The following is an 18,759-nucleotide window of genomic DNA, read 5'->3' on the forward strand; positions in this document are numbered from 1 at the left end:
ATTTGGGTAACAGTTATCATAACAGGGTTTCATTGGAAATAAATGATCAAAAAACAGATTACTTAGGTTTAACAAAGACCTCAAACTTTAGAAAGGCAAATTTTAATAAACTGAGGACTAATCTACAAGGAATACATTAGGGGGGATGTTTTTGCAGGGAAAATGTAGAAGATAAATGGTCAGTCTTTAAAACATTAGAAAAGCACACTTATCAGTGTATACCCTTGGGTAATAAGTATAAAATAAATAAGTCAAAACCAATGTAGCTAAATAAACAAAAAGCGAAGAGTTTGCAGCGCACAGCAATGAGTCAGAAGAGCAGGTCTGGCAAACGAATCCTTTATTGAGAAGCCATAAAATAGAGGGCTGCAACCCTTCTAAGCGTTTCGTGCTAGTGCACTTTATCAAGACCTGCTCTTCTGACTCATTGCTGTGCGCTGCACACTCTTTGCTTTTTGGACTTCTCATCCTGACACAGCAGCACGCTCTGGAAGGGAGACTCTGGGGGATCTGAGTATCGTGAGTACACTACCTAGGGCCAACCCGATGAGGTAGGGGAGGGTGTCTCTGGGCAACCTACCACAACCTTCAGGGTAACCTTAGTGCCCCTTTATAGGCTTAGTACTGTCACAACTTGAATGAATTATTACCCAGTATGTGCTCCCTTCCACTTTAAATACATGGACCAAAGCACTTTTGAGCACCATTACATCACCAAACTAGCTAAATAAACAGGTAGGGGAGGAAATGGAAAAGAGGCAGACGTTTAGACTATTGAAGTCAGAAGGGACGGAGACATCATATCAGCATTATAAGGAATGTAACAAACATTGCAAAAGGGCAATCAAATGAGCAAAAATGGATAATGAAAAAAGGATTGCAATAGAAAGTAAGATCAACCCTAAAAAGTTATTTAAGTACCCTAATAACAAACAAAAAAATCAGAAAAGAATATATAGGACCCTTTCAGTGTGAGATGTGCAGGCAGATTATTGGAGATAAGGAAAAAGCAGAGGTATTAAACAATTTTTTTGCCTCTGTGTTTACCAGGGAAGAATCAATTTCAATAGTAGTGCCACAGGAGGAAGCCACAACCTCTATATTAACAAACAATTGGTTAACTGAGGAAGAAGTTCATAGGCGGCTTGATAAAATTAAAGGAAATAATGCACCTAGCCCCGATGGCATACATCCAAGAGTTCTAAGGAGTTAAGTTCCGTAATAGCCAAACCATTACATTTAATATTCAAGGACTCCATTTCCACAGGCTTAGTACCACAAGATTAGCGTAAAGCAGATGTGGTGCCTATATTTAAAAGGGGGGCTGTATCACAACCCGGGAATTACAGACCTTGTAAGTCTGACTTCAATTGTGGGACAACAGCAAAAGCAAAAAAGACACAGCACTACTCCCAGCAGATAAATGATCAAAAAAAGGAGAGCGTTCCCAAAAGTGAAAAAAAAAACGAATTTATTAGCAACATGGAAAAAAGCAGCATACACAGGCAGAAATGCCCACACCTACGCATTTCAAGCATTAACTCTTTATCAAGGTCATTCACACAACTGTATGTCTGTTTCACGTTTGTAGTAGTAAGGTCCTAACGTGTGTGAAGCTTGAAATGGAACAATAAGGCCAGAGCACATTATTGTGGACTATTTTCTTTTCTTGGTCTTGTATGTCACTTTGGGGCTGTGAGAAGATAAAGCACAATGGGAAATGAGAGTTGGGTCAACTCTAATTATTGTGGATCTCCTGCTAATAGTTAGTTAATGTTAGTAGCCTCGGTTGAAAAGATTGATTAGGCTATAAATTTGTAGGCATATTCAGTTTTACCTTGTGTCTCCTATACATGTTAAAATATCAAATGTCAAATGACACAACAGGTTTTCCGTGAGCCTGGGCGCAATATACTGCAAAACTGTCTGTGGCTTTCGCTCCTTGTCTTTTGCCAAGCCACTGTCTCCAAATGTCTGGGTGAAATGTTGGCTCTCTTAATGGCTTATGTGTATATTTAGTGCTGAAGCTATCAACAAAGCAAGAGACCTTAATTCTTAGTAGGTGAGGGTGATTTGAAGGCCATTCACTTTTCTAACAAATATATATTTTTTCTTGTTTTATGTATATATATTTTTTCAAAGTTATAAAGAGGGATTACTTGTTCAGAGAGGACAAGTGAAGGAGGTAACAATTTTCGTAACACTGAAAATGAACATTTTGCCTGTGATAATGCTATTGTGTCCATATAAACGTCTAAGCACCCACAAACTCTTTGTACAAGGTCAATAAGAAGTCTACTCTGTTGTTTTTATGTGCTGCCTACAGTACACTCATGCCCACCAAATAACAGTAATAAACAGCAGGAAAATCCATCTCCACAGTAGTTTTAGAACGTCAATATTATTTGTTTATTCTTTAAGTAGAAGATGATTACAATTTAGAGTTCTTATAGTTCTTATAAGGAAGACACTGGCTTTTAAGTATGCAAACCTGGTATACCAATTTCAGTGTCTGCCCCTTGTGTGACAATAGCTAAGTCACTTTGACCCATATTTACTAAGCCTCTCTATGCTTTCTGAATCCTGGAAATAGCTTACATTCACTTGAATGGGCTGGAAGCTTTTGTCTGCCATCAGAAAGTGTCTTATGGCAGTGGTGCGTTTTTTTTTTAGGCGCAACCCTAAGAATGTAAATGTTCACTACACCAGACCCTCCCTCCCCTCCCCCCCGCTTCCCCATCCACGACCCCGAAAACTTTAGAGGATTAACTCTGCGGTAGTTCATGTTTCTTGCACTACAGCAGCAGCCTGTCTCTCTCCCTCTGTGTCTCCCTCCCCAGCAGAAGCCGTATCTCCGGCTCTGTTCAGTCAGCCTGGATGATGTCGTAGATTCCTGCATAAGGATATACCTGTACGTCATCCAGGCTGACTGGATGAGTTGGAGAGACTACATCTTTTGCTGGGTTGATGGAGGGAGAGAAACACGGAGGGAGAGAGACACGGAGGGAGAGAGACACAGAGGGAGATAGACACGGAGGGAGAGAGACACGGAGGGAGAGAGACACGGAGGAGAGCGACAGACATGGAGGAGAGAGACAGACATGGAGGAGAGAGACAGACACGGAGGAGAGAGACAGACACGGAGGAGAGAGACAGACACGGAGGGAGAGACAGACACTGAGGGAGAGACAGACACGGAGGGAGAGACAGACACGGAGGGAGAGACAGACACGGAGGGAGAGACAGACACGGAGGGAGAGACAGACACGGAGGGAGAGACAGACACGGAGGGTGAGACAGACACGGAGGGTGAGAGACACGGAGGAGAGAGACAGACACGGAGGAGAGAGACAGACACGGAGGAGAGAGACAGACATGGAGGAGAGAGACAGACACGGAGGAGAGAGACAGACACGGAGGGAGACAAACAGGCTGCTTCTGTAATGCAAGTTATTAATGCTGCTGCTGCTGCTGCTGCTGCTGCTGCTGCTGCTGCTGCTGCTGCTGCTGCTGCTGCTGCTGCTGCTGCTGCTGCTGCGAGGGTCCTTTGGAGAACCCCAGAAATTTGCTTTGAAACTATGGGCCTATACTGTAAGTCTGTGAGCCTCAGGGAAAGATACTAATTGTGCTTGCAAAACTCTATGTACAGAGCTACGTACATTGTCACTATATAAGAAAATGTATTATTATTATTATGATGATGCAGCATATTACTTTTCAGCTCTTTGATTCCTCAAAATAAAAAGTTAAGTAAGTTCATATGATGACATTTTGTGGTGGAGAGGTTAGATAGCTATACTAGGATTTAAGATAGGAAGAAAAACCCCATCATAAGTAAAACATTTAGATTGTAAGCTCTCCGGGGCAGGGATTTCCTTTCCTATTGTCTGATTTTATGTTTGTTGCAAATATTATATTATAATTCCCTGTAATGTATTTCTCTTTTTGTAAAGCGCTCCTTAAATTTTTGGCACTACATAAATACATACATACATAAATACATACATACATAAATACATACATACAAACATACAAGACATTGAATTGATAGAGAATTGCTTAAGAAATATATAGCAGATAACTTTCTTAAATACCATCTGTGTTTATTGGTCTTATTTAATAATCAAAATGTAAATGTTTATTGTCCTTTTTAATTTGATTGTATAATGTTGCATGCCACAGGAGCATTTCAAATCTATTTCCAAATATATGCATAATTGTTTTAAGTAATAAGTACATAAACCCAAGCAAAGATGAGATGTGTGCAAGATACATCTTTGATGTTCTTTGAGAAATTATAGGGGCTTATTCATTAAACTGCAATAGTGCCAATCTGGGCACTTTGCCATGGAAACTCCAGTCAACACTATCGCAGTTTAATGAAAAACTCCTCTAGAGTGGAGTAGAAAATATAAACAAAATAATATGTATGTTCTATCTTTCTCCTCACAGTGTGGAAACTATCAATGATGGCCTGTTTCATACTGTCGAGCTGGTGATGTTGAATCAAACATTAAGTTTGGTTGTGGACAAAGGAGCCCCTAAAAGCCTTGGCAAGCTTCACAAACAACCTTCCCTCAACCTGAACACACCTCTCTACCTTGGAGGTAGATTACTTTCTATTCAGTACCGTAGCAAGCCACTTTTTATGGAGGCAGTCAGGTTTCTGTTGTCTCTTAATCAGCTGTAGCATGAACATTGTTATAGATCAGAGATTCAAATGATTTCAGGGACCCAATGCTTTTTATTTTGGTTAATAATCAGACACCATAATGTGATCTGATTCTGATCTTAGTCTCCAGATATGAAAGGGTTATTGCTCCTACCAGTTTATTATGATGGAATATTCCATGATATTCTGCGTTATCACCGCCGTTAAATTCTATGGACACTTTCTGATATTCTGTGTTATAATGCTATAGTCTGCGTTATCAGTAGGTAAAAAAAAGTGTGCTTCATCTGTAAGTTTACTATCTTTAATTATATAATATGAATTTATATAACTAAATGTGTACAGGCATATCCCGGTTTAAGGACACTGACTTTAAGTACACTCGTGAGTAAGGACATAGCGCCCAATAGGCAAAAGGCAGCTCGCGCATGCGCCTGTCAGCACGTCCTGAACAGCAATACCGGCTCCCTACCTGTACCGAAGCTGTGCGCAAGTGGGGAGACTATAGAGCCTGTTACAAATGCGTTATTTACATTAGTTATGCACGTATATGACGATTGCAGTACAGTACATGCACCAATAAGTGGGAAAAAGGTAGTACTTCACTTTAAGTGCATTTTCGCTTTACATACATGCTCCGGTCCCATTCCGTACTTTAATGTGGGGTATGCCTGTATTTATACTAATTATAGTTCTGTTAAAAAATACAATTATTTTTGGTAAAAACACCAGTTCCCAAATGATTTGCATTAGTGAACTATGAAAACCTGCACAGAAGCTTAATATTTATAACTGTTCTAGTAATGTAATACTAAAAATATCATAACATTTGATTTCGTCTTTAAAGGCATCCCACCAACATCAGCAGTATCTTCCATACGGCAGAGGACTGACCGTATACCCATTGGTTTCAATGGATGTATCCATGATGTCCGTATTAATAATGAGCTGCAAGACTTCAAGGAATTGCCTCCGGTCTCAATAGGTGTCTTTCCTGGCTGCAAATCATGCAATATTTGCAAGCATGGCACCTGCCGCTCAATTGAGAAGGCAAGTGTCATCTGCGATTGCCAACCTGGATGGAATGGACCACTTTGTGATGAAGAAATTGAAGATCAGTGTGTCAACCACATGTAAGTTTGAGATGTGGAAAGCTTAGCTGATAGGGTTTCCAATTCCATTAAGAAATAATTTCTCAAACAATGTGGAACCTTTCAACTTATCCCACCCCTTCACAAATGTATGGACAATTAATATTTTGCTTTCATTATTAGTGGGTTGGTATTTCATGCAACAAAGAGATTACCTCGAATGACTTGCTGTCTGTCTGAAACCTCCTTCCCCAAGAGTTTGAAATGCATTCTAAATGTCTGCGCCGCTTCAGTTTCACTCCCAACTGATTCTAGTGCAATGTGTCCAGACTATTTTGGGGATACAATACAGCAAACATTACTTAGAGATAATGAAGTGTTCATTGTGAGTAGGTAATATTCTTGTTGATTCATCATCATCTACAGTTAGCTGACCTGGTGGTGAGCTCATGAAATTGATCTATGTTGAAAAGATTTACTTAAAAATACATTTTAAATGTTACAGACAACCAATTTTTCCGTCTAATCAGAACACTACCAACAAAGGTTCATCCGTTTAGTTGATTGAGCATTACTACTTGCGGTGAAACAGTTGCCACAATTAAATGGTAAATGGCGCTATCTTTTTTCAAAAAGGAAAAGAGCAGCCATCCACATCAAGTATTTTTTACAAGCTTATTTACTCATACTGTATTTTACTTGTTTCAGGTGCGCAAATGGGAAATGTGTTCCAGATAATAATGCTTACACATGCAAATGTATTGAAGGCTACACAGGAACGTACTGTGATAAGAAGAACGAATCTTTCAACTCTTGTAGAAATTTGAAGTGTAACCATGGACAATGTAGATTGTCTGAAAAGGGCGAACCATACTGTGAATGTGATCCTCACTTTATTGGAGAACACTGTGAAAGAGGTGAGACTATTTCACATAACGGATTTTGCTCCTAAATGTTAAGGGTTCTATTTACTAAAGTCTTCTGGCTGCAATACCATAAGACAGCGGTGCACAAAGTGGGGGGGCGCTGGACTTTTTGAGGGGGGTGCAGTCACTTGCAGAGCTCTGGGTTTTTCCCCGAGGCATGTAAATTAAATGCTGGGGGATCGCGTGAGGCCTCTGCAACAATAAAACTTACCTTCATTCAGACGGTATGACACGTCGCCATGGCAATGTGACATCAAATGACGCCGCGGTGTCATGCGGGGTGACGTCACACAACCATCTCCATGGAAACGGGGTCACGTGACCATGACGCCGCACACAAGCGAAGGGGAGGCGCGAGAGGGAGCTGGCAGGGGGGCGCAGCTCAAAAAGTTTGCACTCCCCTGCCATAAGACACCTTCCAAAGCCATAAGAAGGACCATAAACTGTGTTTCGGTTCTGGAAGGTGTTTTATGGCATAGCATTGCATAGCATCGCATTGCATAGCATTGCAAATGGCCCTATGTGTGTGTGTTCGCTTTGCACCAGCTAGATGTCAATAAAGGCAAAATCCTCTTAAGTCATTAATGGGAAAGTGAGATATTATTTTTTTTGTTACATACTTCTTTTCTCTCACTGTTGATACTTAATTTTGCCATTCAGATATTAGGAACACTGCTCCCAAAAATAATATGGTTAGCAGTTCAGCAGTTCAGCAAATAAATAAAGCCTTAAAAAAGCCTCAATACCTGTTTTTCAATTCATAATAATTCCAATAATGTTATTTTATTTGAATGCAACCGTCATTTTTTCAGATTATAATTAATGTATTGATCATAAAGACCAGTAATCATGTAAAAAGCTCAACAGCCCCCACTCAATATTGTTTGAAGCTTGTTCTGGAGAAGACCGTAGTTCAATATAGTTCAATGGAGGCAGACTATTCTCTAGCACTGGGGAGCAGCTTCACAGCGTAATGAATAGCGTCTAAAGTGTTGGACTGAAAAACAGTGTGGGACAGTGTTTCTCAAATTATTATATACCGTAGTGAATTTTTCTCTGTGTACATTTTTTGCCAACATTTCGGCATTTCCTGCTAAAATCTGTATCTCAATCCTAGAAAGTGGGTTTCCTTTGTTAAGATAACACAAATACAGTACTCACAGTTAAGATTGACTTTCACCAAGCAGTTTTCTAAAAGAAGTACAATTTATTTCACAGAGAATCTTTGCCAGGGTGAGATGGTCCGAGAGGTTGTCCGCAAACAGCAAGGCTATACTTCATGCAGCACTAGTTCCAAGGTGCCACGGATGGAATGCAATGGCAAATGTGGCAATGGGCAATGCTGTGTTCCACTGAGAAGCAAACGACGGAAATATTTGTTTGCGTGCTTGGATGGCTCCTCTTTTATGGAAGAACTGGAGAGATATGTTGAATGTGGCTGCTCACAGTGCTTATAAATTGATCTACAGTTACCTGTCCAAGAAAGGAATTGCAAAGCGCTGCAATCAATACGAGAACTGTGTACTTTCAGAGTGAAGCTCAAGAAGATAAGAATATTAAGTATATTGTAAAATAAACAAAAAATAGAACTTATTTTTATTATTGAAAGTGACTATTTTCATCCTTTATTATATAAGATATCACACCACTTGGGTATATGTATCATATAGTGAGTTATTTTTACTGTTAATTTTTTTAAATACTACCAAAAAAGTAATAAAGAAAACATAGCCTAACAAAGAAATAATGGGTAAGTTTATACAGTATAATTGATTTTTTAGGATGTGCCCCAATCTGTAATTGTTGGTTATAATACAAATCTTGACTTTCGTGTCCCTGACATTTTTTTCTAAAGAAATATTTTCTCAGCTGTGAAAGTGTTTGTTTCTAAGAGAGATGTGTATCCAAGATAGATGTCATGTTTTAGATGTTGGTAACGTAAAACAAAAAAAAATGTATTACTGTAAATGAAGACTACACTTATCCCCCTGGTTTGTGGTCAACATGCAATATGACAAATTGTATTTATAATTGGAGCATTTCAATCATGGTCATTTATGCTTTAGTTTGTACTGTGACTGGGAGTATTTTGTAAATGAAATGTTAAATGAGTTGCATAGACCTTACTAATAAAATATTAATCTGAAATGACATAAGGACATCTTATCAAACCCCATGCTGCCAATGGCCAGAACAATTTGAAATTGTATTTTGTTTTTACTCATGCCTTATATTTGTTCTATTTCATATATGAAACGTTGAAATTAAATTCCCATTAAGCTGTTCTCAGGATGTCAGAAGGAAGGGTAAACATGATTCTTTAGTATACTAAAAAGATAACGTAAAGTAGAGCGCAGCGTCCACGCAATTCAGGTCATCCAGCGACTGGCAAAAAAGTTCCGGTCTCAAAATAATTATCAGTACCGCGGCAATGAGAAACTGGTCCCACCAGTGTCTCCGCTCAAAGGAAAACATTCTTTATTTCAGCATACGGTATGTGCCGTATCAAAGAGCAGTGTAGAGTGGCCAAAGATACACCCCTACATGTTTTGTGACCTACGTTACTTTGTCAGGGAGATAACTCAGAACCATACTTCCTTTCAGTATATACTAATCAACAATAAAATGATGCGGGGAAAAAGCATTAAACACAATTGAAAATGACATACATCTATTATTGTACTGTGGTGTATAAAGCACATCCTCTTATGCACATTATCTACACCACAGTACAATCAGATATGTATGTCACTTTAAATTGTGCTTTTCGTCGTTGTTTTATTGTGGATCAGTATATAAAGAAGTAAATTATGTTTCCGTGCTATTCTCCTGACGAAGTGACGTAGGTTACAAAATGCCCAAGGGCATGTCTTTGGTCACTCGCCATGGCTCTTTCTTATGTCACATATGCTGAAATAAAGCATCTTTTACTTTGAATTGAGATGCTGTTGTGAACACTTTCTTATACTAATAAGGTATTTACATTAACAAACGTTAGAACGATAGGTGAACTACAGTAGATCATTGTTTCCCCAAATAGGGGATGTCAAAGGTTTTGTGACCAATGACTATTGAAGAAGTGAAGTGAGAGAAATGTTTGTTAAAGGAGTTGGAGAATACAAGGGATAATTCATTAACATGCGGATCAGGCCACTATTGCATGGAAAATGCCATTGAAGTCAATGGAAGTTTCCATGTGATAGTGCCCCCATCAGCACTATTGCTTTTTATTGAATAACCCCCAAAGGGTGAGGAGTGTAAGACAGCTGTTAATAAGTATTAGAGATTCCACAACAAAAAAGAGCAATTCCCTCCACATCCCGTATTTGCTGTCTTAAATATTGTAATTAGATTGAAGTCCTGATATAATACTGCAGCTGTCCTTTCCCCGGAGATCTCCGCACATCCCTGGTTTGGAAGACATTACATGTTATAAAAGGGCATTTGTTCTATTCCAGCATCTTTCTCAACTTCCTGCTGGTAAATCGATCAAGGGCACCTTCACAACTAGCCATCTCTGGCAGCTTTCAGTCAGCAGTCATTGTTTTTCAACTTTAGGCTGGACAAAATTTAAGGGGAATTGCTCTTAAACAAGGAGTGCATCAGTCAGGATCACAGGAGACCTTCAAATTTGAATCATGACAAAAAAGAAACTTTTAAAACGTCAAGTACTGAGGATTTTGGCTTTAAGAGACAGATGTACAAAGAGGGGAATGATAGAAACAGAAGAGAAGAGTGCTGCAAATGACAAAGACGGGAGAGATATTCATACAATGAAATGGAGTGCATGACTGCCTAAAGATAAGACTTTACTGAAATGTAATATGCAATTATTTTAAGAATCATGCAACATCACTTATTTATATATGAATTAACCCGAAGGGTAATAAGAAATCCAACATATTCTGATAAGGTTCTAAGTACAAAGGTGGTTACAATTGCATTACCAGGACAAAAGGTATAAGAATGGCAACATCCACATGCTATGCAGTACATCACATTACTTCCATGAGAAACAACCCAACTGCTTAGTGTAGCTAAAGTAGAGAATCATGTTACATCATTCATTTATATATGCATTAACCCAAAGGGTTAAAAGTGTTTAGATAAGGCAGCATTCAATTCGTAGTTACAATCTGATTATCAGGACAATAAGTATCAGAACTCTGCTATCATCATATTACAGTATGTTATTGTGAACCAACTCTACTGCTTAGTACCTCTGCACTAAAATCACAGTGAGAATGACCACATGACTAAATAACATCTGAATGATTTTTAAATGTGAAATAAATAGTATCCCATTTTCATCCCAATGCCCTCTGTTTGTCCTGTATGGCATTGTTTTCTAAGGCAATTGCTGATTGAATATTATGTTCACTACAAGGGTCTCCCCATCTAATAACAATGTTATGATATTTTTGGTTCCCCTAAAGTTGCTCAGCATTAGGGTTTTGGACACATACAGAGTCCAAGGCTTTAGCCAGCATGGGAAACCTTTGTTCAGATATGAAAGGTCCTTAAAGAATAAACACAGCAAAGATAATTTTAGACCAGTGCAATCTGTGCCTGTTCTCATTATGAATGTTTTTCTTTCCAAAATTAAGGTAACATTGAGATTTGTAGTATTAACCAATACAACTTTTAAATTGTGTTATTGCAGGAAAGGTGCAGTCCCTCCTAGCACCAAAGTGATTTTATGTCAGTGACATAGCTAAGGGATTAAGGGTCATATTTAAAAGCAGTGTTATTCAGTAAGGCCGGAGTGCTCAACTACAGTCCTCGACAACCCCCCTACGGTGACTAGACGCCCCGTTTTTTAGTGAGCTGTCCTGGTGCCCCAAAAATTGTTAAAATGACCCGGTTTAGCTGGGACAGTCTCGGTTATTAGTGAGGTGTCCTAACGGTTTGGGTGGGTCAATCAAAGTGACCCACCCTAGAGATCCACCCAAAGTGACCCACTCAAGTGACCCACCCAAGAGGGGGGGGGAGAGCGGAGGTTGGAGCAGAACAGAGGAGGATGCTGGTGGCAGAGCAAGGAGCAGATCAGTTAAAAACAGCTGTAACCGGTAGGAGGGACGAGGAGAGCACGGTTTTGTTGGCTGCTACAGCTTCTGGGCAATAGGTGGCGCTGCAGAGCACTCCTGCTTTGAGCTGCTGCTTAGAGCTGCTCCTCTATAGATCTCCCTGTTCCGTGTGTCTGTGTTGGTAAGTGTGTGTGTGCTGGCAAATGGGTGTGTCTGTTGGTACGTGTGTTCTAGTAAGTGTGTATTTGTAATGCATATGTGTGTTTCATGCATTATGTGTATGTATACAGTATGTTGTATATTTAGTGTTTGTATATGTTGAATATAAATGTGTATTTGTAGATGTATGGGTGTGTTAAACTAATGTTGCATGTTTGGTATGTGTGTATATATGGGGGAGAGAGGCTGGAGAGGGAGTGGGGGGGGGGAGAGGAGGGAGTTGGGGGAGAGGAGGGAGTGGGGGGAGAGAGGATGGAGAGGGAGTGGGGATGGAGAGGGAGTGGGGGGAGAAGTTGGAGAGGCAGTTGGGGGGAGAGGATGGAGAGGCAGTGAGGGTGGGGAGACAGGATGGAGAGGGGGGGTAGGGAGAGAGGGTGTAGAAGGAGTGGAGGGGGAGATAGGATGGAGAGGGAGTGGGGGGAGGGAGGATGAAAAGGGAGTGGGGGTGGAGAGGATGGAGAGGGAGTGGGGGGGGGAGAGGATGGAGAGGGAGTGGGGGGGGAGAGGATGGAGAGGGAGTGGGGGGGGGGAGAGGATGGAGAGGGAGTGGGGGGTGGATAGAGGATGGAGAGGGAGTGGGGGGTGGAGAGAGGATGGAGAGGGAGTGGGGGGTGGAGAGAGGATGGAGAGGTAGTGGTTGTGGGGAGAGGGTGTAGAGGGAGTGGAGGGGGGAGATAGGATGGAGAGGTAGTGGGGGGAGAGGATGGAGAAGGGGTGGGGAAAGAGGATGGAGAGGGAGTGGGGGAGAGAGGAGGGAGTGGTGGTGGGAGATAGGATGGAAAGGGAGTGGGGGGAGACAGAATGGAGAGGGAGTGGGGGGAGAGAGGAGGGAGTGGGGGTGGGGAGAGAGGATGGAGAGGGAGCAGGGGGAGAGGATGGAGAGGGAGTGGGGGGGAGAGGATGGAGAGGGAGGGGTGAGAGGATGCAGAGGGAGTAGGGAAGGGAGAGAGAGTGTGGGGAGAGGGAGGATGGAGAGGGAGTGGGGGAGAGAGGATGGAAAGGGAGTGGGGGGGGAGAGGGAGAAGAGGATGGGGGAGAAGGAGGGAGGAGAGGATGGGGGGAGAGGGAAAAAAGCAACAAAAAAAAAGGGAGTGGGGCACAGTTTGATTTAATTTGTTTTATAAATATTTTTTAATCTGTCCCGGTTTTTACATTTGAAAATCTGGTCACCCTACCTCCCCCCCCCCCCTTCTTCATCACAGGTGGCTCCGTTTTTGATTGGGGCACCTGTGCTGAAGCTTGGATATCCTTAAAACCTGACCTGTTGGGTGGTCTTGAGGACTGGAGTTGAGCACCACTTACATAAGGCACCTTCTGGAATTTGTAGACACCATCAGCCCATTCACTTCAATGAGTAATATTGGTCATAGTCTTGGTCATTAAAGTCCTTAAACAAACTATAAGAACTTAAATAGTCAAATGTATATTGTTTTATTGTAATCTGAAACATGGGAGGTGTTTTACTTCCTTAAGCTACTCTCACAATGTTGTGATGTCACTGCATTGGGCAAGTTGAAACTTAGTTTAACTTTCCCCTACTCTAGTCTGGTCCACTGACATGAGGACGTGTGCATGACTATATTAATGTAATATTGGAGATTGGGCCAGATGGGACAAAGGAGGAGGAATCCGTTCTTTGCCCAGTTGTCCCACCAAAAATTAAAAAAACACGCTCAATTAAAAAAAAATAATAATAAAAAAAAACATTAACAATACTTTTTTTAGGACGTCAATGACATTTTTCAGCAAGCTAACTGGGACTGCCCCTTCAATTAATTAGATAACCAGGAATTCATAATTTGTCTACTTATGTTCATTTCTGTACAGCTGCACGGGACGATTCGCTCACCAAACTATTACAGAACTATTTCAGTTCGATTCCATTACTGCAGTTTTTTTTTAACTATCTCTTTGTCAATAGATTTTGTATAGTGTATTTGTAATTAACTGATTCCACAGCACACTGATGTATTATTATCTGTACAGCATAAACATTCAGTTATTGTCTTCTTCAAAATGGTTTAAATGAAAAATGGAACCTACTAGAAACTTGGAGTGATGTCATCATAACAATAACATACTAATTTATTTCTTATTAACTACAAATCCTATTTTGGAAAATGTGTATGCCATTATTACAGTTATGCTTTATTAAAGCAAAAGCGTTCACCTATTTTCTTCTCTGCATACCTTTTAATTACATACTGTTGAATTTTAATGTGCTGACTGTAATGTTAAGAATACATTTGTGAATCATCCTTTTGCATTGCTGCCAAGATCAATAAAGCAGCAATCTACTTTAAAATCCATTTAGAGATTTTGTTCCTTACGCATACATTATTGTCTCTTCAATACTTCCTAAAGTTAAAGAATTCCTTATATTTAAGTTCTCGTGGTTTTTATGGTATTTTGTAATATATATATATATATATATATATATATATATATATGAAGAATTGGGTCTCCAGAGATGAACCCCATTCATTTCAGCTCTGGGAACCCCTTGCTTCTGAAGATACCTCTGTAGGGGGTTCCAGTAGCCGCTCCTCTCAGCATGCAGGGATCACGTAATGGCCACTTTTCAAAGCTCGGACACTTATAAATTAGATATATGTACATTACTTTAAAAATATCTATATAATAATTGTCACTCAACAGGTAGTTCCTCCTCTGACCTGATATTAGCTGGGAATAACTGATACACAATTCAAATGCTAAAATTAGATCCCATTGAATGTTTTGTAGTTTGATTTTTTTGAAATACTGTTTCTTTTGTATACCTACCCAGGTTGCATTTAAATATGCCACGATAGCTTTTTGACTCTGAGATATGGCAGAAATTGATTTTTAGGGTTTGGCAGGACTACACATGTAACCCATTAAAGATCTGCAATACCTATCAGTATCTCCCAATGTTTAAAAAAAACAAAACAGAATTTCAATGGTATACTGTGCATACAATTAAGAACAGGGTTTTTTCTATTAATTTGCCTTAATGTTTCCTGCAAAGTTCTGCAATATTGCTGAAGTGTATTACCAGCCTATAAAGCCCAGAGAACAACAGAATACATTTTACAGTGTACAACAAGCACAGTTGACAAACAATAAAGGCTTCCCTATACATTGCTAAGGATAAAACATACAATTCTGGCCACATGAGCTACAGGCATACATGGTGATACTGTACATCCATGAGATGGGTAAGGGAAATGGCTGGGCTTAACCATAATATGAGCAGCATTGCCCGTCCCGTCACTCCTCCCCTTTTAAGCTGAGAGTTCTGGGGCAAAACCCATCCCAGGTAGCGCCCCTAGATCTAGGCCAACTGTGGCTCTTGAGCCAGGGCCAGATCCTTGTGCTTTCTCCCCCTAACGTAACAGTTGCAAGGTTGGGGAGCTTGTGCTTTCTCCCCCTAACGTAACAGTTGCAAGGTTGGGGAGCTGAGGGCCTGTAGGGACTTGGATATGTGGGGCTGAATGATCCGCACAGCCCGCATTACTGCCTGTCACTCTTGCCCGGCATATTGAATCCCATTGGTGATCCTGTCCTGTATGCCGGAGGGAAGAAAAAAGGAAGCAGGCACATGGTCTTAAACAAAAAAAATTATTGTGCCAAAGAATCCAACGTTTCGGCAGTACACTACTGCCTTTTTCAAGGAGAGGGCTATAAAATATTTACACCACTGCAAATATGTATACCCCTGTTGTACTCACCCTACCATGCTGGAAGCAGCCGCTCTCCAGGACGCCGACACCCATGCGATGACGTCAACACGCCAGCGTGACGCGCAGTGATGACGTCGGACGTTCAGAGGGTGCGGGCAGCAGGAAGTAGACTCACCGAGCAGAGTTGTCATTTGTTAGCCAGTCGCCATGGGAACCCTGTGGGAGCGGGGAGGGGTGAGAACCCTCACATAGATTCTATAGTGTGAGAAAACTAAATAGCTAACATAAGAAAAACACCAACCTTACCTAATGTGTATAAGTGTGCATAATAAACACCTAAGCAAAGTGAATAAAATATATAAAGTGGAACTCCCATTACTCCACACATCTCTAATACATGAGAAAATACAGTATAGCAGAATAATACGCTATATAGGATACTGTGTGCTACCACTAATACATGTAAACTTGTCCAACAGAGGAGTACAGATTGGAGTCTAGGTCAGGTCACAGAAGTCCATGGTCCAGTTCACTTGAGTCCGATAGGAGAAATGTCTACCTCCTGTTGAGAAAACACTTGAGGTTTTGTTGTTCATTCAGACCACCCCCATTGCTGGTATGCAATGAGTGTATCCAATAGGCTTCACACCTCAGCAAAAAAAAGTCTCCCAGTCTGGAGTACCCCCCTCTTACACCTTGTACTCCTCTCTACTACTGTATGCCGGAGGGACCAACTGTGCCAGTGGGGGACCCGGGCGGAATGGCTGGGAGCTGGGAAGAGGGTAAGACAATCAGGGAGCTAGCCATCAGTGCAGATTTTTGCTAGCTTACCTCCCTGGTTATAGCAAGAATAACTGTGGGAGGTGAGCTTGAAAGTCCTGAGAGTAATGGGGCCAACATAGTTGCAGAAAAAGTTGCCCAAATCACAGCCCAGTAGAATGTCGGCATCTGGACGGGGCAGTTCCCTCAGCTCACAAATCTCTCGACCCGCTCACCAATCGAGGTGGACATGGGCAACTCAGAGGTATTCAGGGGGGCCATCTGCAACTTGGACCTGGATCGCTATTACTGGTACAAGATTGTATTGTATTGTATTGTATTGTATGTCTTTATTTATATAGCTCCATTAATGTACATAGCGCTTCACAGTAGTAATACATGTGGTAATCAAATAAATAACAGATAATATAAATAACAGATCATGGGAATAAGTGCTTCAGACGTAAAAGTAACATTAAGGAAGAGGAGTCCCTGCTCCAAGGAGCTTACAGTCTAATTGGTAGGTAGGGAGAACGTACAGAGACAGTATGAGGGAGTTCTGGTAAGTGCGTCTGCAGGGGGCCAAGCTTTATGTATCATGTGTTCAGAATATCCACAGTGCTATTCATAAGCAAGTGTGTCTTAAGGTGGGTCTTAAAGGTGGATAGAGAGGGTGCTAGTCGGGTACTGAGGGGAAGGGCATTCCAGAGGTGTGGGGCAGTGTGTGAAAAGGGTTTAAGGCGGGAGAGGGCTTTAGATACAAAGGGGGTAGAAAAAAGACATCCTTGAGAAGAACGCAAGAATCGGGATGCTGCATAACGAGAAATTAGGGCTGAGATGTAAGGAGAGGCAGAAGAGTGTAAAGCTTTAAAAGTGAGGAGAAGAATGGAGTGTGAGATGCTGGATTTGATCGGAAGCCAGGAGAGGGATTTCATGAGGGGAGATGCTGAGACAGATCTAGGAAAGAGTAGAGTGATTCTGGCAGCAGTGTTTAAGATAGATTGTAGGGGAGACAGGTGAGAGGCGGGAAGGCCGGACAGCAGGAGGTTACAGTAATCAAGACGGGAGAGAATGAGGGCCTGAGTCAGAGTTTTTGCAGTCGAGCAACAGAGGAAAGGGCGTATGTTTGTTATATTGCGGAGGAAAAAGCGACAGGTTTTAGATATGTTTTGAATGTGAGGGGCGAATGTGAGAGAGGAGTCGAGTGTGACCCCTAGGCAGCATGCTTGGGCTACTGGGTGAATGATCGTAGTTCCAACAGTAATGTGGAAGGAGGTAGTAGGGCCAGGTTTGGAAGGAAGTATGAGGAGCTCTGTTTTAGCCATGTTGAGTTTAAGGCGGCGAAGGGCCATCCAGGATGATATAGCAGAGAGACATTCAGAAACTTTTGTTTGTACAGCAGTTGTAAGGTCGGGTGTTGAAAAGTACATTTGTGTGTCGTCAGCATAGAGGTGATATTTAAACCCAAAAGATGTTATTAGGTCACCTAGAGAGAGTGTGTACAGAGAAAAGAGAAGAGGTCCCAGGACAGAGCCCTGGGGTACCCCCACAGAGAGATCAATAGAGGAGGAGGTGGTGTTAGCAGAAGAGACACTGAAAGTACGATGGGAGAGGTAGGATGAGATCCAGGATAGAGCTTTGTTACGAATACCAAGAGTATGGAGAATGTGAAGGAGAAGAGGGTGGTCCACGGTGTCAAATGCTGCAGAGAGGTCGAGTAATATGAGCAGAGTGTAATGACCTCTGTCTTTGGCAGCATGGAGGTCGTCAGTTATTTTAGTGGGGGCTGTTTCCGTGGAGTGAGCAGTGCGGAAGCTAGATTGTAGAGAGAATAGGTGTTGAGAAAATGGAGCAAGCGAGCGAATACAAGACGTTCAAGGAGTTTAGAGGCAAAAGGCAGAAGGGAGACAGGTCGATAGTTAGAAAGACAGGTAGGGTCAAGCTTGCTGTTTTTGAGTAATGGTATAACTGTTGCATGTTTGAAGGAAGATGGAAAGGTTCCAGAGCAGAGGGAGGAGTTAAAAATGTGTGTGAGCGTAGGGATTATAGTAGGACCAAGAGGTTTTAGGAGATGGGAGGGAATGGAGTGAAGAGAGCAAGTGGTAGAGGGAGAAGAGGCGATCAACAGCGACACATCCTCCTCTGAGACAGTGGAAAAAGAGTCAAGGAAGGCAGGAGGAGAGTTAGGAAGAGGTGTAGGATGGGAGGAAGAAACAGAGGGATGTTCTGATGTATGGATTCCACCTTTTCCTTAAAATAGTCAGCAAAGTCCTGAGCGGAGATTGTGGAAGGAGAGGCAGCTGAGGGTGGTTTGAGTAGAGTATCAAAGACAGAGAACAGTCGGCGTGGGTTAGACTTGTGCATGTTGATTATTGAAGAAACGTAGGCTTGTTTAGCTTG

At 41.5% G+C, this 18,759-nt stretch overlaps 1 protein-coding gene across 1 annotated transcript in view; it reads left to right on the forward strand.

Annotated features, from left to right (window-relative positions):
* Positions 1-10,007, forward strand: part of SLIT3 (slit guidance ligand 3) — a 765,483-nt gene extending 755,476 nt beyond the window's left edge. Inside the window, exons 33-36 of the mRNA XM_075601882.1 lie at positions 4,453-4,607; positions 5,520-5,805; positions 6,472-6,680; positions 7,908-10,007. Coding sequence (XP_075457997.1) covers positions 4,453-4,607; positions 5,520-5,805; positions 6,472-6,680; positions 7,908-8,146 — 889 coding nt within the window. The 3' untranslated portion in view covers positions 8,147-10,007. The remainder of the gene's footprint in view (positions 1-4,452; positions 4,608-5,519; positions 5,806-6,471; positions 6,681-7,907) is intronic.
* The last annotated feature ends 8,752 nt before the right edge of the window (positions 10,008-18,759 follow it).

This window comes from Ascaphus truei, chromosome 5 (genome assembly GCF_040206685.1).
Source record: "Ascaphus truei isolate aAscTru1 chromosome 5, aAscTru1.hap1, whole genome shotgun sequence".
NCBI lineage: Eukaryota > Metazoa > Chordata > Amphibia > Anura > Ascaphidae > Ascaphus > Ascaphus truei.